Source organism: Lynx canadensis, chromosome C1 (genome assembly GCF_007474595.2).
Source record: "Lynx canadensis isolate LIC74 chromosome C1, mLynCan4.pri.v2, whole genome shotgun sequence".
Classification (NCBI taxonomy): domain Eukaryota; kingdom Metazoa; phylum Chordata; class Mammalia; order Carnivora; family Felidae; genus Lynx; species Lynx canadensis.
In genome coordinates this window covers 75,008,255-75,032,489 of record NC_044310.1, presented here as the reverse complement: position 1 = coordinate 75,032,489, position 24,235 = coordinate 75,008,255, and the positions used below count along the sequence as shown (strand labels likewise).

Genomic DNA, 24,235 nt, shown 5'->3' with positions numbered 1-24,235 from the left:
AACCAAACCTACATTCTCTCCCAAAGGGCATCGTTAGAACTGGAACACATTTCTGTAATAGTTCTCAGTCTTGACTCAGCATCTCCCCACCCTCAGTGAGATGATCCTGAGAAAATTAGGAGGTTACATGCCATAGATACTCTTACCATCAGTTTCAAATACATGGATATATTGAAAAACCCCATCAAGGAACACTATGAAGATAGAGAAGAAGGTATGAAGATGGATATGCTTAGCTTAGCTGCTAGTGTTAAAAGTGAAACCCAACTTGATAATTGGGGACTTTCAAAAGTGAACTCTCCCTTTTAGAAACCCAAGAAAAACTGCTTTTGAAGGATTTAAAGTTCTGGGATCACAAATGAAATAAGCTCATAATTCCAGTTAGGAAATTATAGAATGAGACTTGTTATGCTGTGACTCATTTTTGAGGTATATGTGTCATGTTAGTTTCATTTAACAAAAGTTTAAAAAGTAATTATCTAAATATATGAAGGTCTTACCCAGAAAAGATAAACTTCATATTGACAAAATTAATTTGGAGAAATGAGAAGCAAATTAAAAGATACAGTGGAAAAAAAGATCAAATTTCCAGTAACATCAAAAGCAATATGATACTACAGAATAAAATCATGAAGTACGTAAAATTTACATGAACAAAATTTTTTAAATGCTATGTAAGACACAATTTATAAAAATGGACAGAAATTAAAATTTCAATATTATTTAAGTTAATATGGACATTTAATGTGATCCAAAAATATGTCAAACATAATTTTTCAAGAAGTAGATAAATTAATTCTGAAAGTTTTATGGAAAAGCCACAAACAAAAATATCCAGTGCAATCCTGAAAAAAGACAAATGAAAGGGAACTAGCTTTAGCCACATGTTAAAACATCCCAAGAATTAGCATTGTGGTACTAACATCTGAATATTGAAACAATGACAAAACAGACTTGGAAGTTTAGAAATTGGTGCATGAAGCTTCTGGGTGGTTCAGTTGGTTGACCTTGATTTCAGCTCAGGTCATGATCCCATGGTTGTGGGATCAAGCCCCATCTGGGACTCCATCCACATTGAGCATGGAGCCTGCTTGAGATTCTCTTTCATTCTCTTTCTGTCTCTCCCCCTCTACTCGCACTCTCTCTTTCTCTCAAAAATTTAAAAAAGAAAAGAAAAGAAATTTGTGCAAAGTCATGCAGAAATTCAGCAGATGATAATTTGGGCATTTTCTTGTGTGAAGGAATATGGGATATTCAGCCAATGGTGTTTGAACTATAGGCAGCCATCTGAAAAAGAAAAGTTGGGTTCTCCTTTACATGTAAATTTCAAGATGGTCCAGGTAAATTTCGGATGGTTCAAAGATACAAACATGAAAAATTACAGCATAAAATTAAATAATAGGGGGGAGTTAAAAAAATAATATGGGAGTAGGTAGGACCTTCTTTTTTTAAAAAAAATTTTTAATGTTTATTTTTGAGAGAGAGAGGCAGACAGACAGACAGACTGTGGGTGGGGGAGGGGCCAAGAGAGAGGAAGACAGAGTCTGAAGCAGGCTCCAGGCTCTGACCTGTCAGCACAGAGTCCAACGCAGGGCTTGAACTCACGAACGGTGAGATCATAACCTGAGATCCAAAGTTGGAAGCTTAACCGACTGAGCCACCCAGGTGCCCCAGTAGGACCTTTCTAAGTATGACATAATGGAAATAGATAAAAAAGATATATTTAAAATTTTTTTGAATGCCGTTGACACACAATGTTACATTAGTTTCAGGTGTGCAACATAGTGATTTGACAAGGTTATACATTATGCTATGCTCACCACAAGTTTAGCCAGCATCTGGCACTGTACACTGCTGTTGCAGTATCGTTGACTGTATTCCCTATGCTGTGATTTTTATTCCTGTGACTTATTCATTCCATAACTGGAAGCCTTTCCCACTCCCTTCATCTATTTTGCCCATTCCCCACACCTTCCCCTCTGGAAATCATCAGTTTGTTCTCTGTCTGGTACTACTTTTTGTTTGTTTATTCATTTGTGGTTTTTCTTAGATTCCACTTATGAGTGAAATCAAATCAAAACTACAATGAGATAGGGGTGCCTGGGTGGCTCAGTCACTTAAGCATCTGACTTCATGATCTCACAGCTTGTGAGTTTGAGCCCCATGTCAGGTTCTATGCTGACAGCTCAGAGCCTGGAGTCTGCTTCGGATTCTGTGTCTCCCTCTCTCTCTGCCCCTTTCCCACTCATGCTCTGTCTTTTTCTCTCAAAAATAAATAAACGTTGAAAAAAAAAGTTAAAAAAAAAAACTACAGTGAAATACCACCTCACACCAGAGTGACTAAAATCAAAAAGACAAGAAATAACAAGTGTTGGCAAGGTTGTGGAGAAAAAGGAACCCTCATTCACTGTTGATGGGAATGTAAATTGATATAACCACTATGAAAACAGTATGGGGGTTCTTCAAAAAATTAAGAATAGAAATACCATAGGATCCAGTAATTACACTACAGAATATATGCCCAAAGAAAACAAAAACACTAATTCAAAAAGTGCTCCCCCATGTTTCTTCTAGCATTATTTACAATAGCCAAGATATGAAAGCAATCTAAGTGTCCATTGATAAACAGATAAGAAGATGTGGTGTATATATGTATATGTATATATATATATGTATGTATGTATATGTATATATATATGTATGTATGTATATACATACACACACACACACACACACACACACACAATGGAGTATTACATGGCCATAAAAAAGGATGAGATTGTGTCATTTGGGACAACCTGGATGGAACTAGAGGGTATTATGCTGAGTGAAATAAGTCATACTGAGGTAGATAAAAGAAAATACTGATGAATTCATTTGTCTAAGAAAAAAAAGTTCTTCATAGAAAAACATGAGCAAAGTAAAGATGGCAAAATGAGGAATTCATTTTAATATGTATCAGAAAAAATAATATAATTTCTTTAAGCCATAATGATCCCTTTAAAGCAGTGGGAAAAATAACACCCCTCTCCCCCCAAAATGGGCAAATATATTAGAAGAAATGAAATATATTCAACTTTGCTAATAATATGAGATACGCAAAATAAAGTTTTGAGGCTCCTGTTTCATCCCAAAGGTTAGCAAAGAAAAACACATTTGATGGGATACTAAGTTGCCAAAGATTTGGAGAAATAGGAAATTTCCCATATTTTCGAGAAAGTACGGATTGGAACAATTCTATATCAAGGTATTAAATGCGCATACCTTTGATCCAGCAAGTTCAAATTTAGGAATTTATCTTATAGATTTAATTGTACGTGTGCCAATGTCATATGTGGTAGGATATATGTTACAGCACAAGTGTATGGCACAAAATCAGAAAACAACTGTCAGGTGCTGGTAATAGAAATCATGGGGCATTTGTACAAGAGTATCTATGGTCACTACAATGAAAGGGAAAACTCTGTACTAATATGAGAAGATCTCTAGATTTAGCATAAAGTAAAAAAACATCCGGAAAGTATGCATAGTTGCTACTAGTAAATTTAAATATAATGAATATGCACATGTATTTTACATGTCTCAGGAAAAATATGAAATAAACTAGTTACTATGGTTGTGACTTAGGATGGACCTGTGTAGTTGATGTGAGGCTTGAGAGAGTAGCTAACTTTATGTCATATATTCTTCTCCATGCCTCTTACATTTTGTATGGTATTACTGTTACATATTCAGAAATAAAGACTTAAAACTGCTAAAATTAAAACTAAAATATAAATACATGGAAAGGGAACATTTAGTAATAGGGTGAAAGCAGTTATGCTCCTTGAAACAGCATACCTCAGTGCAGTAGGAAGAGTCTGCTGATTACAACAGGGAGCTGAAAACCATAAGACATGCATCCTAATCTTGCTTTAATTATGACCTTTCGATGTTCCAGTCTCTAATTTCTTTTTTTACTGAGGTATAATTGGCATATAACATTATATTAGTTTCGGGTGTACAACATACTGATCCAGCATTTATATACACTGGGAAATGGTCACCCCCAGTCTAGTTGCCGCCCATCACCATGCACAGTTGCACTTTATTTCTTGTGATGAGAACTTTTTAAGATTTACTGTCCTGGCAACTTTCAAATACATACAACACTATTATTAATGATAATCACCATGCTGTACGTGAAATCTAATTTCTTTTGCTATATAGTCACTTGGGAAGTTTGCTAGAATGCCTCTATGTTCCAGCCCCATGCTTATAAAGGGAGTGAATTAGAAAAATTGTTCTTCAGTATCAACTAGATTTTTCCGGAATTCCTTTTCCAGCTGCCTTGTGCTGTAGAATGTGATATAGCTAGAATGAACTACTTGTGATTCTGTAAGCTACATGTTATCTTTGGATTCTGTGTCTTTGTATATTGCATACAGACATCCTGCCACCATACTACATTCTCATTATTTGCTAGCCCCTATCTGTCCTGACTTCCCAAGGAGGCAGTTGATCTGTTCCTCCTCTGTGTTCCTTATCGTCACCCCTGTCAGAGCACTTCTTACTAATTGTAACATTGAAATAGCCTGTTTATAGGCATCTCTCCTCCTCTCTTGATCTCAGGTGCTCAGACTTTTTCATCATTGTGAATCTAACTCCCAGCACAGAGCCCACCACATAAACCCCAGATCTTCAAAGGTAGTTCTATTTTTAGCTTTTTGAGGAACCTCCAAACTGTTCTCCAGTGTGGCTATACCAGTTGCATTCCCACCAGCAGTGCAGGAGGGTTCCCCTTTCTTTGCAACCTCACCAATACCTGTTGTTGCCTTAGTTGTTAATTTTAGCTATTCTGACAGGTGTGAGGTGGTATCTGATTATGGTTTTAATTTGTATTTCCCTGATGATGAGTGATGTTGAGTATCTTTTTATGTGTCTATTAGCCATCTGGATGTCTTCTTAGGAAAAATGTCATGTCTTCTGCCCATTTCTTAACTGGGTTATTTGGTTTTTGGGTGTTGAGTTAGATAAGTTGTTTATATATTTTGGATACTAACCGTTTATCAGATATGTCGTTTGCAAATATCTTCTCCCATTCCATAGGCTGCATTTTAGTTTTGTTGATTGTTTCCTTCACTGTGCAGAAGCTTTGTATCTTGAAGTCCCAATAGTTCATGTTTGCTTTTGTTTCCCTTTCCTTCAGTGATGTGTCTAGTAAGAAGCTGCTCCAGGGTCAAAGAGGTTGCTGCTTGTGTTCTCCTCTAAGATTTTGATGGTTTCCTGTCTCACATTTAGGTCTTTCATCAATTTTGAATTGATTTGTGTATGTGGTGTAGGAAAGTGGTCCACTTTTATTCTTCTGCATGTTGCTGTCCAGTTTTCCCAGCCCCGTTTGTTGAAGAGACTCTTTTTTCATTGGATATTCTTTCCTGCTTTATCAAAGATTAGTTGACCGTATAGTTGGGGTTCATTTCTGGGTTTTCTATTCTGTTGCACTAATCAATGTGTCTGTTTTTATGCCAGCACCATAGTATCTTGATGACTCAGCTTTGTAATATGGCTCTTAATGGAAAAGCATTCAATGCTCATGGATTAGAAGAACAAACATACTTAAAATGTCTATACTACCAAAGCAGTCTACACATTTTAATGCAATCCCTATCAAAATACCACCAACATTTTTCACAAAGCTAGAACAAACAATCCTAAAATTTGTATGGAACCACAAAATACCCCAGATAGCCAAAGCAGTCGTGAAAAAGAAAAACAAAACTGGAGGTATCATGATTCTGGATTTCATTCTCTCTAAAGCCTTTAGGGCACAGTTCTATTTTCTTAATGGTTGTGAGTCAAAGTTTAGCCACCTTCTACTTTCCCCAACCAAAGCCATTGGAGTAAAAGTCCAGTAGCTGAATCAGTCCCTAGTGACCCATTGATATCACTCAGAGGAATGCATCTCATACTGTCCATATGCATGTTCTGGTAAAGGAAAGAAGCAGGGATAAGCCCTACTTCCCCATGAAATCTCCCTAACACATGTGGCCAACACATATCATATACATTATCTTCTGTCTGAATGAGCTGCCTCTTTTCAGGACATACTTTTTATCAGGTAACACCTTAAGCCTTGGGAAACATACTAGCTGCAGTGAATGATAACCATAGAGGGAAAAAGAATGAGGAACAGTCAACAAAACAGTGTTTATAAGAAATGATAACTGGAAAGGATTAAGAGTGAAGTAAAGGACAATAGGGCAGAGTAAAAGGGATCTTCACCACTTCCATGTTTAGTCATAAACTTCCTTTTGTAATAAATGTTGTAAATCCCCAAAGATAAGCCTCCCAGTAAAAGGTGTCTTACATAATAGTGAATAGGAAATAATTGTTGAATCATTGAAGTAATCAAAGAATGATTTCAAACACATCTTGGACAATCTTGTAAGAAGACAAGTTCAAGCCATTTGTGTACATGGTATTTGGATGAAGTAAGATGTAAGTTGCTTGGCCATTTTTACATTACCATCTCTATTTCCTCAAACTTAGTCTACAGCCTGCCTTATTTGTTGCTACCTTCTCACCTCTTAAGCTGGAGTTGAATAGCCCTTGAAAATGTATTTATTAAGACGACTCTTCAGTGTTGGCTGCTGTATAGAAATTCAAAGAAGGGGCGCCTGGGTGGCTCAGTCGGTTGGGCGTCCGACTTCGGCTCAGGTCATGATCTCACGGTTCGTGAGTTCGAGCCCTGCGTCGGGCTCTGTGCTGACAGCTCAGAGCCTGGAGCCTGTTTCAGATTCTGTGTCTCCCTCTCTCTGACCCTCCCCCGTTCATGCTCTGTCTCTCTCTGTCTCAAAAATAAATAAAAAATGTTAAAAAAAAAAAATTAAAAAAAAAAAAAGAAATTCAAAGAAAAAATAGAGCAGTCCTCTCTCCAGGAATATAGGAAATAGGTTAAGGAAGCTTAGGAAAGCTGATATGACCATGCCAGTGGTCTCCTTTGGCCTACCTAGTATCTGCATGGCCAACAGCAGGGGGGAACATACCAGCACAGGAAAATTATATTACATTTTGCTTGACCCCAATACAAATATTATGTGTGATCAAAACAGAATTCACTATGAAGATAATGCCCACAAAATGGCAGACTAGAAGCTCCAAGCCCTTGTTCCCTCATAGAGACATTAAAATAATAACAACAATAATAATAATAATAATAATAATAATATGACTAAAATAATCTTATAGAACCTCTAGAAAACAAAGTAAACACATCAGTCAAGTGAACCCCAATCAAGAAAAAGCCACATTGCCCGCTCCCCTAGATTAAGGGATGATCATCGACCAATGTAATTCATGACATTAACAAAATGGAGGGGAGAAAAATGATAGTCTCAATTCATAAGGAAGAAACATCTGACAAAATTCAACACCTTTTCATGTTAACAACCCTCGACAAAGTAGAAGTAGAAGGAAACTACCTCCATGAAACAAAGGCCATAAATAAAAAACTCACAGCTAATTTCACACTCAATGGTGAAAGGTTGAAAGCTTTTCTGCTAAGATTGGGAACAAGACAAGGATGCACTCCTTCACCAATTCTATTCAGCATTGTACTGGAAGTCCTAGCCAGAGCAATTAGCAAGAAAAAGAAGTAGAAGGCATCCAAACTAGAAAGGAAGAAGTAAAATTATCTCTCTTTGCAGATGACATGATCTTTTTTTCTCCAGATTTATTGAAATCTTTTTGACATATAACATATGTAAGTTTAATGTGTGCAATGTGATGACTAGATACATGTATACTTTGTAAAATTATTTCCACACTAAGATTAGTTAACACCTCCATCCTTTTACATAATTGTGATTACTTTTGTGTGTGTGGTGATAACACTTAAGATCTATTCTCTTAACAACTTAGAAGTATGTAATACAGTATTTTAATTATAGTCACCATGTTGTGCATTAATTAGATCCCATATCTTACTTATCTTATATCTGAGAATTTGTACTCTTTGACCAACGTCTCTCCATTTCCCCTACCCCTTAGTCCCTGGCAACCACCATTATACTCTTTTTTTATGACCTTACCTTTTTAAGATTCCATATGTAAGTGGGAACATACACTATTCATCTTTCTCTGTCTGACTTATTTCACTTAACAAAATGCCCTCAGTGTTCATCCATGTGGTTGCAAATGACAGGATTCCCTTCTTTTTCATGACTCAGTAATATTCCATTCCATTGTCTATACAATAGTGTACACACACACACACACACACACACACACATCGTCTTTGTCTATTAATCCACTGATAAAAATTAGTTTGTTTCCACATTTTGGCTACTGTGAATCATGCTGCAGTGAACGTGGGGTTCATATATCTCTTCGAGATAGTGCTTCCATTTCATTCAGAAGTATACCCACAGTGGGATTGCTGGCTCATATGGTAAATCTATTATTAATTTTTTGATAACTGTTTTGATTACTGTAGTTTCATGATAAAGTTTTAAATCAGGAAATGTGATACCTCTAGTTTTGTTCTGCTTTCTTAGGATGACTTTTTTTATTTGGGATCTTTTGTGATTCCATATAAATTTTAGGATTATTTTTTCTATTTCTGTGAAAAATATCATTGGAATTTTGATGGGGATTGTATTGTTTGCTAATATCTGATTTAGAATTTTTGCCTCCTTATAGTTGTCATAAACTTTTTCTATACAACTGTGGTCATATTTGGTATTAAGGACTTTCTTGAATAATGAGTTAGATAGCATACCTTATTTTTTTGTTTATTTATATTATTTTTGAGAGAGAGAGAGAGTGCAGGAAGGGCAGACAGAGAGGGAGACAGAGAATCCCAAGCAGGCTCTGCACTGAGAGCCTAGAGCCCACTGTAGAGCTTGAACTCACAAACCATGAGATCATGACTTGACTTGAAACTAAGAGTCACACACCTAACTGATTGAGCCACCCAGGGACCCCAACATGCCTTATTTTTGATGCCCAACAAGAAATTCTTTTTTTTGTTTTTTATTAAAAAAATATTTTTTATATATGTTTATTCTTGAGACAGAGATAGAGTGTGAGCAGGGGAGAGGCAGAAAGAGAGCATGAGCAGGAAAGGGGCAGGGAGAGAGAGGGAGACACAGAATCTGAAGCAGGCTCCAAGCTCTGAGCTGTCAGCACAGAACCCGTCACGAGGCTTGAACCCATGAACTATGAAATCAGGACCGGAGCTGAAGTTGGACGCTTAACCGACTGAGCCACCCAGGCGACCTCTGACAAGAATTTATATAAAAAATATTGTTAAATGTTTGTTTGTAGAAATCACAGTTAAATCATCTGAGTCTTGAGGTTTATTGTAAAGAATTCACACTTGGGCGCCTGGGTGGCGCAGTCAGTTAAGCATCCGACTTCAGCCAGGTCATGATCTCGCGGTCCGTGAGTTCGAGCCCCGTGTCGGGCTCTGGGCTGATGGCTCAGAGCCTGGAGCCTGTTTCCGATTCTGTGTCTCCCTCTCTCTCTGCCCCTCCCCCGTTCATGCTCTGTCTCTCTCTGTCCCAAAAATAAATAAACATTGAAAAAAAAAATTAAAAAAAAAATAAAAAAAGAATTCACACTGATTTCAATTTCTTTAATAGATACTAGAAGCTTCCGGTTTCCAGCGACAAAAAGCACAGATTCCCTGAGGATATCATTGTGTGTGATGGTAAGTCCACTCATCCTTCCAGCTTTTGTTCCTAAAACCTATGTTTAAACCTTTTGGGGCACAACACTATATAAAGGCTATAGGTTTAAGGTGTATGTGTACTGACCAAAGCAGAGACACTTAGAAATTCACATATTATGTTAGGTCTTCCTTTCTTCTGTAGGGTAGCTTATATGGATAATTAATGCCCCCAAATATTAAAGTCTGTCCTCTTTAATTGTGTGAGCTTTCTGATGCCCCCCAAAAATGGTAAAAAGGAAATATTAAGCCAGAAAAATAATGATTTCCCCTTTATAAATCAGACTTGAAGAGGCTTTGAATGTGTACTCCTTAATAATGAGACCGCACATTTAAGTCACAAATTTAACAATTCCTAGACTTAAAATGGATCATTCCTGACAAGTGTTGGAAATGTGTAAAAGGACTATACTTGAGGTAGGGTGCACTTATGTATGCCTTCAGTATACCACAGAGGAAACCATAGGCTACAGAGGGGTCACGCCAGTTGACTTTTGTTAAGATGTTCTTCTGATTCAGTTTCTGGAAGAAGGAGGGGGGGTTTTCATATTAGTACATTAGTACATTTACTTGAACCTTTTATAGGGGAATCAGAGCAATCTGCATCTGTGAAGGGTCCTCCTGAAAAAAGAATGAGCAAAGTGTCAGACTCCACCTATGGTCACCATAGGAGATATGGCATAAGCTGTCTTGCATGTGTAAGGGTGGATGAAAGAAACGGGGCACATGGCCTCAACCTCTTTGGAGAATGGGCACAAAGACACACTTAGAGGGGTGCCTGGGTGACTCCATTGGTTAAACACCGACTTCGGCTCAGGTCATGATCTCATGGTTCGTGGGTTCGAGCCCCATGTTGGGCTCTGTGCTGACAGCTCGGAGCCTGGAGCCTGCTTCAGATTCTGTGTCTCCCTCTCTCTGCTCCTTCCCCACTCGTGCTCTGTCTCTCTCTGTCTCTCAAAAATAAACAAATATTAAAAAATTTTTTTAAAAAAAGACACAGTAGCTTGAAAGACGCTTTTGTGAACTCACAAATATGTTATACTAGCACTTTACTGTCCAAGTCTTATTAGAGACTCTTTCCTGAATATCCATCCTGCAAATTAAAATCCTCTGTGATTTCAGTTTTCCCTTTAAGACCTATATTTTTGGTGCAATAAGATTGAACTTAAGTTCAGTTAAGTGAACTGATGCATTTTTCAATCCAACATGTAGGCAAGTTGCCATATTTATCACAGCCAAACCACTAGGCAAGTTCCATTGCCTTACATTTTATGTAGTTCTGGATTTCTCTTCACTTAGTCTGTGTTTTTCAAAATCCAGCAAATGCAAGGTGATTTTGGTTTTGGATTGTTTTTACTCTTACATCACAGTTGCTAAACTCTCCAGTTCTAAAATTCCCTAAGCATGTGAATTATGTCCCTAAAAGGCTATTATTTTTTAAGACATTTAATTTTTTAACTGATCAGTTGCACTCACCACATTTCTGAACTGAAATTGTTTCATGTCTGTGCTTTTCTGGAAGGGCTGGTACATTTGCAGCTTTGTGGTTTTTCACCAAACTTTGTGTAACAGGATGTTAAACGAGACTCTTCCTGTCTGAGAATTTCCACCATTCTCTAAAGATGAGTGCACGAGGTGCCAAAGAACCACAATTTCTAAAACAACATGCTACCGCATTTGAGAGGAGTTAAATTGATAAAACATGAAAAAAGTCATTTCTATTAAATTAAATCTCATTAGCTTCCATCAGTTTAAGAATATTTTAACAATTCTTCTTTTACCAGGAGTATACTCTTGGTACTTAGACTTGCAAAATATAAAAAGTTATTTCTCCTGGGGTACCTGGGTGGCCCAGTTGGTTAAACATGTGACTCTTGATTTGGGCTTGGGTCATGATCTCATGTTGTGTGAGATCAAGCCCAATGTTGGGCTCCATGCTGACAGCACAGAACGTGCTTGGGATATCCTCTCTCTCTCTCTCACTCTCTCTCTTTCTCTCTGCTCCTCCCCTGCTCACACATGCACACTCTCTTTCAAAATAAATAAATAAGCCTTTAAAAAAGTTATTTTTCTTGTCAGCAAATTTTCTTCCAAATAATGGAATCTGGAAGAGAGACGCCAAATTTATTTTTTTTTTCATTGCTAAATAGTAAAAACATCCTGCTATACATCCAAATATAACTAGCCTTAGATTCATCATCTCTAGAATCATATCTTTATAGCTTCATAAATAAAATGAAAAATAACAGCAACAAAAAATGAGAGAGACAGAGGAGGATTCCTTGATCCAGTTGGTGAGGAAGGACTCTTTTTATTTGGATGATAGTCATGTGCCCACCCTCTCCTACATCAATATCTGTGTCTCAGAAAGTACAGGACCTCTGTACTTAGTGCAGCTTGGGTCCATCCCTTAAAATGGCCAAGTTTAATTTCAGGACTCTTAAAATTATCTGTCTCAGATATTGTTGCATATCTTTTTACAATAATAAAAGAAGTGTCAGCTCTAATTATTATAAAGTTCTGTTATCAAAATGAGCTCCTGACAACCTTGCTAGATGTTAGATTTTTCTAGCTGCTCTTAAAGCTAGCAGTGGTCAATGTGATTATGTTTGCTCAGGAGATAGAAACAGAAGTATGTGTATGTCACTTGAGAGTCTAGGCCACAGAATTTTGCTCCTGTACTCCACCAGTTCCATCTTTTCCCTCCTACTGGTTCAAATTTGACAGCAGTGGAGCTTTGACCTTGCAGATAAATAGGCTTTCTTAGTGGGTACAGAACAACTAGATGGAAGGAACCTGAATCCCTGCAGAACCCTGTGGAGGAATGCTTCCACACAAGCCTGGAGTGGTAGAAGCAGAGGTGCTGTGACAGCAACCTCTAAAGGGATCTCTATCTCCAGTGTCCTCACTGTACTCTTTCTCCTCCTGCCATCAGAATGTGGAACTCTATACGCCTTTGGAATAAATCCCATTACTCAAGCCCCACCTGATCTTTCAGCCTCATCCTTAATGAGCCTGTGGCTATGGTGAACTCCAGTGGATTCCTAGCATTTGCTCACTACCGTTGTTTATTTGCTCATTTCATTCTTTTGGTATAAAATACATTTCCTCTCATTTTTCTTTGATGCAATCTGAGTTATCTTTTGAGATCCAGCAGTAATGGCACCTCTTCTTGTAGCCATCTAAAATCCTGAATATAATTAATTGTTGCTTTTTTAGACAACCAAGCACTTTATTTTTAACATTATGTTAGCAGTTATTACTTCTCATTTAATGGTAAAATATTCATGTTCATCAAGATACAGGTTAGCCAAAGAACTTTGTTTTTAAATACACAAAAACCATGGAAATGCTAGTTTTGAAGGCCTGAGAGGTGTATAATAATGACAAATAGGCAAAACATAAAGTAATAGCTTTTATCAGCAGCCTTTAGTTGGGCTGATGACAAAGTCTCAATTTTGAAAATTCCTTAACTTTAAATAAACTATCCTGGCAAGGTTTGATGACATGTCTAAAGATACTTTAAAAGTGGAGGTTAAAGGGCACCTGCATGGCACAGTCAGTTAAGCATCTGATTCTTTTTTTTTTTTTTAATTTTTTTTTTCAACGTTTTATTTATTTTTTTTTGGGACAGAGAGAGACAGAGCATGAACGGGGGAGGGGCAGAGAGAGAGGGAGACACAGAATCGGAAACAGGCTCCAGGCTCTGAGCCATCAGCCCAGAGCCCGACGCGGGGCTCGAACTCACGGACCGTGAGATCGTGACCTAGCTGAAGTCGGACGCTTAACCGACTGCGCCACCCAGGAGCCCAAGCATCTGATTCTTGATTTCAGCTCAGGTCGTGATCCCAGGATCATGGGGTGGAGCTCCGCATCAGACTCCACACCTGCTTGGAATTCTCTCTCTCTCTCTCTCTCTCTCTCCCCCTCTCCCTCTCCCTCTCCCACTCCCTCTCCCTCTCCCTCTCTCTCTCCCTCTCCCTCTTTCTCTCTCTCTCCCTCTCTCTCTCTCTCTCTCTCCCCCCTTCCCTCCCTCCCCCTCCCCCTCTTCCCTGCTTGTGCTCTCTCTTTCTCTCTAAAAAATAAAAATAGAGTGGAGATTAAAAAAATTTACTTGTTCACTATCTTGAACCAGATATCACAAACAATTAAAGTAGACCAAACTGGCTATCTATTATTTTCATTTCACAGATTGGATCTTTGGGTCACGGGTGAATATGGTCTTTCCAGTTAGCCTCACTGCAAGACATCGAATCTGTTCCTGGAGTAATAGGGTCAGAGCAAACTGAGGAGTGGCCAAGAAACTAGGATGGGAGATGCTGATAGTACCTATAGTCACCATCAAAGATGTATCATGAAACAAATTATACTAAATTCAGGGTGGAGTGAAGGAAAAGTCACAGTCACCTGAACCTGGGCTGAGGGAAATGAACAGAGGGACACCATGACCTCTCAGAGAGTGGCATTAGCAAGCCTTTTGTCTTTTCCACATTCACAAATATTTAATGCTAGCATCTAGAACCCAGGTCACAGAGGAAGCTTCTCCTTCTGATATCCATCAGACAAATATAAAAACCTCCTAAATTTTACATTCTTTTTCCCCACGCTCAAAAATACTAACTGCTGAACTAAGGGCAGCTCTTGTTTCCACTGGCTCAGCCCACACTGTGATTATGAACAAGATGACATATTTATTACAGCTATCTCACTAAACTGATTCACTGACTCAGATTTGTGCAGTAACAGTTTCTTCTTATTTCTTTTTTTTTTTTTATATAGATTTCCTCAGTCCCACCAATATCAGAGTATTTGTTTTGTGGTGTTTAGCTTTCTGTCACAGTAGCTAGTGCCTCTTGCTCTTATTCAAGAATATTGTAAAGCTATAGATCTTGACTCTAAAACTATTTATTCTTTTATCCCCAGATTTTTATCAGCTGAAGAATTGCATCAAATAGATTGATGGCCTGAAACTGCTTAAAGTCTGCATTTCCAGGAACTCGATGTGGTTTAGGATATCATCAGTTTGGGGCTCCTTCTTCTTATGTTTCAGGATGCTAAATGGGACTCTTCTGTTAGGGGTCCACTAAGTGTCCTGGACTGAGAACACTAGATGCCAAATAACTAATTCCCAAGCAAGGTGCCACATCAGCTTTTACAGTTAGGTTAAACTCAAGACAGTAGAAGAAAAATAATATGATTATATCAATTAATGAAGAAAAAGCATTTGACAAAAGTCTAACACTCACTCGTGATGAAACCTTTCACAAATTAGGAATAGTGGGGTATTTCCTCAGTTTGATAAAGAATAGCTGAAAAAAACCTACAAGCATACTTAATGGTGAAAAGCTAGATGCTTTCCCGTAAGATTAGGAACAAGGCAATGATGTCTGCTTTCACTTCTATTGAACATCATACTGGAAGTCCTAATGAAATAAGACAAGAAAAGAAAAGGAAAGATATATAGATTTTTTTATGTAGAAAGTCTCAAAACATCATCAACAACAACAAAAAATTCCTGGCACTAATAAGTGATTATAGCAAGGTTGCAGGATACAAGGTTTACATACAAAAATCAATTTCTTGCTTATACATCAGCAATGAACACGTGGAATTTGAAATTAATAACACAGTATCATTTATGTTAGCACTCCTGAGAAAGAAATACTTAGGTTATACATCTGAAAAAAAATATGGGTAAGGTCTAATGAAGAAAATAACAACTCTGTTGAAAGAAAACAAAGAAAATCTAAATAAATGGGAACACTCAGTATTGTCAAGATGTCAGTTCTATAGATTCAATATAATCCCAGTAAAAATGCCAGCAAGTTATTTTGTGGATATTGACAAACTAATTTTGAAGTTCATATGGAGACGCAAAAGACCCAGAATATACAGCAAATACTGACGGAGAAGAAAATGTCAGAAACTGAAACTACCCAGCTTTAAGACTTACTATAAAATTATAGTAATCAAGACTGTGTGGCACTGGAAAAAGAATAGACAAATAGATCAATGGAACAGAATAGAGGGCCCAGGAATAGACTCACACAACTATGGTTAACTGATCTCTGACAAAGGAGGAAGAGCAAATCAGTGGATAAAGCATAATCTTTTCAATAAATGCTGCTGGAACAACTGCACATTCATATACAAAAAAAAAAAGGAAGGAAGGAAAAGAAAAAGAATCTAGACACAGATCTTACAATTTTGACAAAAATGAATTCAAGTTGGATCATAGATCTAAATGTAAAACATAAAACTCCTAGAAGATAACATAGAGGAAAAACCTAGGCGACCTTTGGTTTATTGATAACTTTTTAGATACACTACCAAAAATCACAATCAATGAAAAGAAAATTGGTAAGTTGTACTTCATTGAAATTGAAAACTTTTGATGTTCAAAACACAGTATTCAAAGAGTGAAATGACAACGTACACATTAAGAGAAAATTTATAGAAAACATGTCTGATAAAGAACTGATGTCCAAAATACACAAACAACTCTTAAAACTCAAGAATAAGAAAACAACCCAATTTAAAAATGGGCAAAAGGTCTGAACAGACACCTCACAAAGATTCACAGATGTCAAGCAAGCATCTGAAAGGATGCCCCACATCATATGTCTTTAGAGAACCCTACATTAAAACCACAATAAGAGGGGCACCTGGGTGGCATAGTCAGTTAAGCTTCCGACTTTGGCTCAGATCATGATCTTGGCAGTTCGTGAGTTCAAGACCCGCTTTGGGCTCTGTGCTGACAGCTCAGAGCCTGGAGACTGCTTCAGATTCTATGTCCCCCCATCTCTCTGCCCCTCCCCTGCTCTCTCTCAAAAATAAACAAACATTACAAAGGAAAAATTCTATCTTTTGGGATGCGCACTGGGTGTTGTATGGAAACCAATTTGACAATAAATTTCATATATTAAAAAATAAAATGAAAAAATAGAGAATATTTACATATGTCAAAAAAAGAAAAAATTGTAAAAATAATTTTACAAAAATAAAACCACAAAAGATACCACTAAACACAAACCAAAATGGCTAAAACCTAGAATGCTGACAACACCAAACACTAGTAGAAGATATGAAGTGATAATAACTCCCATTCATTGCTGTGGGACTGCGAAATGGTTTGGCCATTTTGGAAGACATTTTTGTAGTTTCTCTCAGTGCTTAACACTTACCATCCGATCCAGGGATTGTGCTCCAGTTATTTACCAAAATGAGTTGAAAACTTAATTTACAAAAAACCTGCACACAGATGTTGAAAGAAGCTTTATATATAATTGCCAAAACTTAGAAGCAACCAACATATGCTTCAGCAGGTGAAGCATAGATAAACAAATTGTAATATATCTGGTCAATGGAATGTTAATTCAATCCTAAAAAGAAATGGGCTCTCAAGGCATGAAAAGATGTAAGCAAACTTCAGTACAATTTGCTAAGTGAAAATTTCAGAAGCCCATCTGAAAGGCTACATATTGTCATCCAACTATATGACATTCTGAAAAGGTAAAACAGTAAAAATACCAGTGGTTGCTAGAGGCTCAAAGGGAGGAAGCATGGTATGAATAGCTGGAGGTCTTTTGGGAAATGAAACTATTCTGTATGTACATACATATAAAACATACAAAATGTACCACACTAAGTGAACTCTAATATGGAATTTAGTTAATAATCTTTCAACACTGATTCAGCATTCATAACAAATGTACATGCTAATGTAAGATGGAAATAATTGGGGAAAACTGGGGGGTGGAGTGGGCTAAGGGATATATGGAAACTCTTACTTTTTGCTTTATTTATGTAAACCTAAAACTGATCTAAACAAAATAAAGTCTTAATTTAACATAATGCATAGGGCATCAAAGAATGTAATTTCAGGCATCTGGGTGGCTCAATCGGTTAAACATCCAACCCTTGATCTTGGCTCAGGTCATGATCTCACAGTTTGTGAGATCCAGCCCCACGTTGGGTGCTGCACTGACAGCATGGAGCCTGCTTGGGATTCTCTTTCTTCCTCTCTGCTTCTCCCCTGCTCATGCATTCTCTCTCTCTCTCTCTCTCTCTCTCTCTCTCTCTCTCTCTCTCTCAAAATAAATGCATAATCTTAAAAAACAAACAATGTAGTTTCAATTCAATCAATTTGACACTATATTACATTACATAGGAATTTTTTAAGTTTTGTTTTAATTCCAGCTAATTAACATACAGTATTGTATTTCTTTTAAGTGTAAAATATAGTAATATAACACTTCTATATATCACCCTGTGCTCATCACAGCAATTGCACTCCTTAATCCCTGTCATCTATTTAACCCATCCCCACACCCACCTCCTCTCTGGTAACCATCAGTTTGTTCTCTATAGTTAGGGTCTGTTTCTTGGTTTACCTCTCTCTCTCTCTCTCTCTCTCTCTTTCTCTTTTAATCCCTTTGCCCATTTGTTTCTTAAATTCCACATATGAGTGAAATCATACACTATATGTCTTTATCTAACATTTCACTTAGCATTCACTTAGTTCCATCCATATCATTTTAAATGGCAAGATTTCATTGTATTTTGTTTGTTTTCAGGAGTAGAATTTAGTGATTTATCACTTACATATATCACCTAGTGCTCAACATGACAAGTGCCCTTCTTAATGCCCATCACCCATTTAACCCGTCCCCCATTTAACCACTTCCCTCCATCAACCCTCAGTTTGTTCTCTGTTGTAAAGAGTCTCTTATGGTTTCTCTCTCTCACAATATTTCATTCTTTTTTATGGCTGAGTAATATTCCAGTGTGTGTGTGTGTGTGTGTGTGTGTGTGTGTGTGTGTGTGTATAGACATACATACATCCCATATCTTCTTTATCCATTCATCAGTTGATGGACACTTGGGCTATTTCCATAGTTTGGCTATTGTAGGTAATGCTGCTATAGAAACTGTATAAATATTGTATAAATGCTGCTATGTATCTCTTTGAGTTAGTATTTTTATATCCTTTGGGTAAATACCTAGTAGTGCAATTGCTCAGTTGTAGGGTTGTTCTATTTTTAACTTTTCAAAGAAACTCCATACTGTTTTGCACAGTGGCTGCACCAGTTTGCATTCCTACCAGCAGTGCAAGAGAATTCTGCTTTCTCCACATCCTTGCCAACACTTGTTTCATGTGTTGTTGATTTTAGCCATTCTGACAGGTGTGAGATGATATCTCATTTTAGTTTTTATTTGAATTTCCCTGATGAGTGATGTTGAGCATCTTTTCATTTGTCTGTTATTCATCTGGATGTCTTCTTTGGAAAATGTCTATTCATATCTTCTGTCCACTTCTTAACTGGATAATTTGTTTTTTAGGTGTTCAGTTTGATAAGTTCTTTATATATTTTGGATACTTTATCAGATATGTCTTTTGCAAATATCTTCTCCCATTCCATAGGCTACCTTTTAATTTTGTTGACTGTTTCCTTCACTGTGCAGAAGCTTCTTATTTTGATGAAGTCCCAATAGTTTATTTTTGCGTTTGTTTTCCTTGCCTTAGTATACATACCTATAAAGAAGGTGCTACAACTGATGTCAGAAAGGTTGTCGCTTGTGTTCTCTTCTAGGATTTTTAAGGTTTCAAGTCTCACATTTAAGTCTTTAATCCATTTTGAACTTATTTTTCTGATTGGTGTAAGAAAGTGGTCCAGTTTCCTTCTTTTGCATGTACGTTTCCAGTTTTCCCAGCACCATTTGTTGAAGAGATGGTCTTTTTCCCATTGGATATTCCTTCTGCTTTGTTGAATATTAACTGACAATATAGTTGTAGGTTCATTTTTGGATTTTCTATTCTGTTCTATTGATCTGTGTGTCTGATTTGTGGCAGTTTTGATTACTACAGCTTTGTAATGTAACTTGGAAGTCCAGAATTGTGATGCCTCCAACTTTGCTTTTACTTTCCAAGGTTGCTTTGGTATTCTGAGTCTTTTGTGGTTCCATACAAATTTTAGGATTCTTTGTTCTAGTTCAGTGAAAAATGCTGTTGGTATTTCAGTAGGGACTTTATAAAATGTATAAATTGCTTTGGGTAGCATAGACATTTTAACAATTTATGCTCTTCCAATCTGTGAGCATGGACTGTCTTTCCATATTGTCATGTCATCTTCAGTTTCTTTCATCAGTGTTTTTTAGTTTTCACAGTACAGGTCTTTCACCTCTTTGGTTAGGTTTATTCCTAGGTTATCTTACTGTTTTCAGTGTAGTTGTAAATGGGATCGATTCCTTAATTTCTCTTTTTGCTGCTTCATTATTGGTGTATAGAAATGCAACAGGTTTCTGTACATTGATTTTCTATCCTGCTACTTTGCTGAATTTGGGCATCAGTTTTAGCAGATATTTGATGGAGTATTTCAGGTTTTCTATATAGAGTATCATGTCATCTGCAAATAGTGAAACCTTACTTCTTTCTTGCTGATTTTGGGTGCCTTTTATTTCTTTTTATTGTCTAATTGCTGAGGCTAGGTCTTCCAGTACTAGGTTAAATAACAGTGGTGAGAGTGGACATCCCTGTCTTGTCCCTGACTGTAGAGGAAAAGCTCTCAGTTTTTGGCCATTGAGGATGATATTCACTGTTTTTCATATATGGCCTTTATTATGTTGAGGTATGATATTAGCTGTTTTTCGTATATAGCCTTTATTACATTGAGGTATGTTCCCTCTAAACCTACTTTGTTAGAGTTTTTATCATGAATGTATGTTGAACTTTGTCAAATGCTTTTTCTGCATCTACTGAAATTATCTAGTGGCTCTTATCTCTTCTTTTATTAATGTGGTGCATCATGTTGATTGATTTGCAAATATTGAACCACCCTTGCAACCCAGGAATAAACCCCACTTGATTGTGGTGAATGATTGTTTAAATGTATTGTTGGATTCGGTTTGCTAGTATTTTATTGAGAATTTTTGCATCCATGTTAATCAGGAATATTGGCCTGTAGTTTTCTTTTTTAGCAGAGGCTTTGTCTACTTTTGGAATGAAGGTAATCCTGACCTCATAAAATGAGTTTGGAAGTTTTTCTTTTCAGTTTTCTGGAGTAGTTTGAAAAGAATACGTATTAACTCTTCTTTATTTTTTTAACATTTTATTTATTTTTGAGACAGGGAGAGACAGAGCATGAACAGGGAAGGGTCAGAGAAAGGGAGGCACAGAATCCGAAACAGACTTCAGGCTCTGAGCTGTCAGCGCAGAGCCCGACGCGGGGCTCAAACCCACGGACAACGAGATCATGACCTGAGCCGAAGTCGGCAGCTTAACCGACTGAGCCACCCAGGCGCCCTTTAACTATTCTTTAAATGTTTGGTAGAATTCACCTATGAAGCCATTTGGTCCTGGGCTTTTGTTTGTTGGGTTTTTTTTTTTTTTTTTTTTTTTTTCAACGTGTATTTATTTTTGGGACAGAGAGAGACAGAGCATGAACGGGGGAGGGGCAGAGAGAGAGGGAGACACAGAATCGGAAACAGGCTCCAGGCTCTGAGCCATCAGCCCAGAGCCCGACGCGGGGCTCGAACTCCCGGACCGCGAGATCGTGACCTGGCTGAAGTCGGACGCTTAACCGACTGCACCACCCAGGCGCCCCGGGAGTTTTTTGATTACTGATTCAGTTTCTTTCCTATTATCAGTCTGTTCAAAGTTTCTATTTCTTCCTGTTTCAATTTTGGTGGCTTGTATGTTTCTAGGAATTTAATAATTTCTTCCAGGTTGTCCAATTTGTTGGCATATAGTTTTTCATAATATTCTCTTGTACTTGTGTATATTTCTGTGGTATAGGTTGTTATCTCCCTTCTCACATTTGTGAATTTATTTGGGTTCTCTCTCTCTCTCCCTGTCTTGGTAAGTCTAACTAGGGAATTATCAATTTTAATAATTGTTTCAAAGATCCAGCTCCTGGTTTCATTGATCTGTTCTATTGGGTTTTGTTTTTTGTTTTTGTTTCTTTTTTTTTAGTGTCTCTGTCATTTATTTCTGCTCTAATCTTTATTCTTTCCTTCCTTCTGCTGACTTCAGGCTTTATTTGTTGTTCTTTTTCTAGCTCCATTAAGCATAAGGTTAGATTGTTTTAGATTTTTCTTGCTTCTTGAAGTCGGCCTGTATTGCTATATACTTCCTTCTTATGACCTCTTTTGCTGCATCCCAAAGGTTTTGGACCATTGTGTTTTCATTTTCATTTGTTTCCATGTATTTTTTTTTATTTCTTCTTTGATTTCCTGGTTGATGCATTCATTCTTTAGTAGCTTATTGTTTAACCTTCATGTATTTGTGGTCTTTCTGTATTTCTTCTTGTGGTTGACATCTAGTTTCATAGCATTGTGGTCACAAAAGGTACATGGTATGATTTTAATCTTTTTGTATTGTTGAGGCCTGTTTTTTGACCTAATATGTGGTCTATTCTAGAGAATGTTCCATGTGCTCTTAGAAAGAATGTGTATGCTGCTGTTTTAGGATGGAATGTTTTGTATATATCTGTTAAATCAGTCTGTTCTAGTATGTCATTCAAAGCCATTGTTTCCTTGTGGATTTTCTGCTTAGATGCTCTGTCCATTGATGTAAGTGGGGTCCCCTATTATTATTGTGTTATTATCAATTAGTTCATTTATGTTTGTTATTAGTTGCTTTATATATTTGGGTTCTTTCATGTTGGGTGCATGAATATTTACAATTGTTATACCTTCTTGTTGTATTGTCCCCTTTATGATTATATAATGACCTTTGTCTCCTGTTATAGACTTTGTTTTAAAGTCTAGTTTGTTTTATATAAGTATTGCTACTGTGGCTTTCTTTAGACATCCATTTGTGTGATAAATGTTTCTCCACCCCCTCACTTCTGACCTGCAGGTGTCTTTAAGTCTAAAATAAGTCTCTGGTAAGCAACACATAGATGGGTATTGTTTTTTTATCCATTCAAACACCCTATGTCTTTTGATTGGAACATTTAGTCCATTTAACTCAAAGTAATTATTGATAGATATGTATTGTCATTTAATTACTTGTTTTGTCATTGTTTCTGGAGATTTTCTCTGATCATTTCTTATCTTTGACACTTTTGGTGTCTCCTTTGCATGCAAAGAATCCCCTTTAATATTTCTTACAGGGCTGGTTTTAGAAAACTAAAAACTCTTTTAGTTTTTGTTTGTCTGGGAAACTCTTTATCTCTCCTTCTATCTGAATGATAGCCTTACTGGATAGAGTACTCTTGGCTACAGATTTTTCCCAGTTAGCACTTTGAATATATCATGCCATTCCCTTCTGGCTTGCCAAGTTTCTGTTGAGAAATCTCCTGCTAGCCTTATGGGGTTTCCCTTATAAGTTCAGGACTTCTTTTGTCTTGCTCCTTTTAAGATTTTTTTCTTTATCACTATATTTTGCAAATTGAATTACAATGTGTCTTGCTGTTGGCCTGCTTTTGTTGATTTTTTAATTTTTTTAATGTGTATTCATATTTGAGGGACAGAGAGAGACAGAGCACTAGTGGGGAAGGGGCAGAGAGACAGACAGAATCTGAAGCAGGCTCCAGGCTCTGAGCTGCAAACTGTCAGCTGTCAGCACAGAGCCTGATGTGGGGCTTGAACTCATGGGCAGTGAGATCATGACCTGAGCCAAAGTCAGACGCTTAAGCAACTGAGCCACCCAGGCACCCCTGCATTTGTTGATTTGGATGGGAGTTCTCTGTGCCTCCTGGATCTGGATATCTCTTTTCTTCCTCAGATCAGGGAAACTTTCTGCTATAATTTCTTGCAATAAATTTTCTTCCCCCTTTTTTCTCTCTTCTTCTAGGACTCTATAATATGAATGTTATTACTTTTGATGGAGTCACTGAGTTCCCCAAGTCCATTCTTATATTGCATAATTCTTTTTTCTCTCTTTTGTTCAGCTTCATTATTTTCTATTATTTTGTCTTCTAGGCCACTGATTTGTTCCTCTGCTTCTTTCAGCCTGCCGTTCATTGCATCAAGCCTTTTTCCAATCTCTGTTATTGCACTCTTTATCTTTGATTGATTCTTTTAAATTCTTTTTTCTTTGTGGTAAAGGTCTCATGGATGTCCTCTATTCTTTTCTCAAACCCAGTGAGTATCCTTATGATTGTTACTTTAAATTCTCCCTCAGGTATGTTACTTATCTCTATTTTTCTTAGATATCTGGCCATGGCATTATCTTGTTCTTTCATTTGGGACAAATCCCTTCATCTTGGGATTTTGTCTAAGTCTCTGCCTTCTTCTGTGTTAGAAATGTCAGTTAAGAGATCAAGTAGTGCCCAGGACCTGGGTGTATCTCTGGTGTGTGCTACATGCACTGTGCTGTTGTGTTTTGGCTGCTGTATTGATTAGGCCAGTCACATGCAGAAGTTCTCCTTGCCTGCTGTGAGCAGTGTTTGGTCCCTGCCTGAATGTTCCAATTTTTAACTAGATGTGCTCTGGTCTGCTTATGAAAATGAGACCTAACACCAACTCCACCAGAACTGATGCCCTGCAGAACTCTCTGGTTGGGAGACATGGTGTGGACAG

At 37.3% G+C, this 24,235-nt stretch overlaps 1 protein-coding gene across 2 annotated transcripts in view; it reads left to right on the top strand.

The window, feature by feature from the left end:
* The window catches only part of LOC115520621 (guanylate-binding protein 4-like), a 37,315-nt gene extending 22,123 nt beyond the window's left edge, over positions 1-15,192 (top strand). For both annotated transcript variants that reach the window (XM_030325160.1, XM_030325159.1), the window contains 2 exons: positions 9,624-9,691; positions 14,633-15,192. In XM_030325160.1, coding sequence (XP_030181020.1) covers positions 9,624-9,671 — 48 coding nt within the window. In that variant the 3' untranslated portion in view covers positions 9,672-9,691; positions 14,633-15,192. The remainder of the gene's footprint in view (positions 1-9,623; positions 9,692-14,632) is intronic.
* The last annotated feature ends 9,043 nt before the right edge of the window (positions 15,193-24,235 follow it).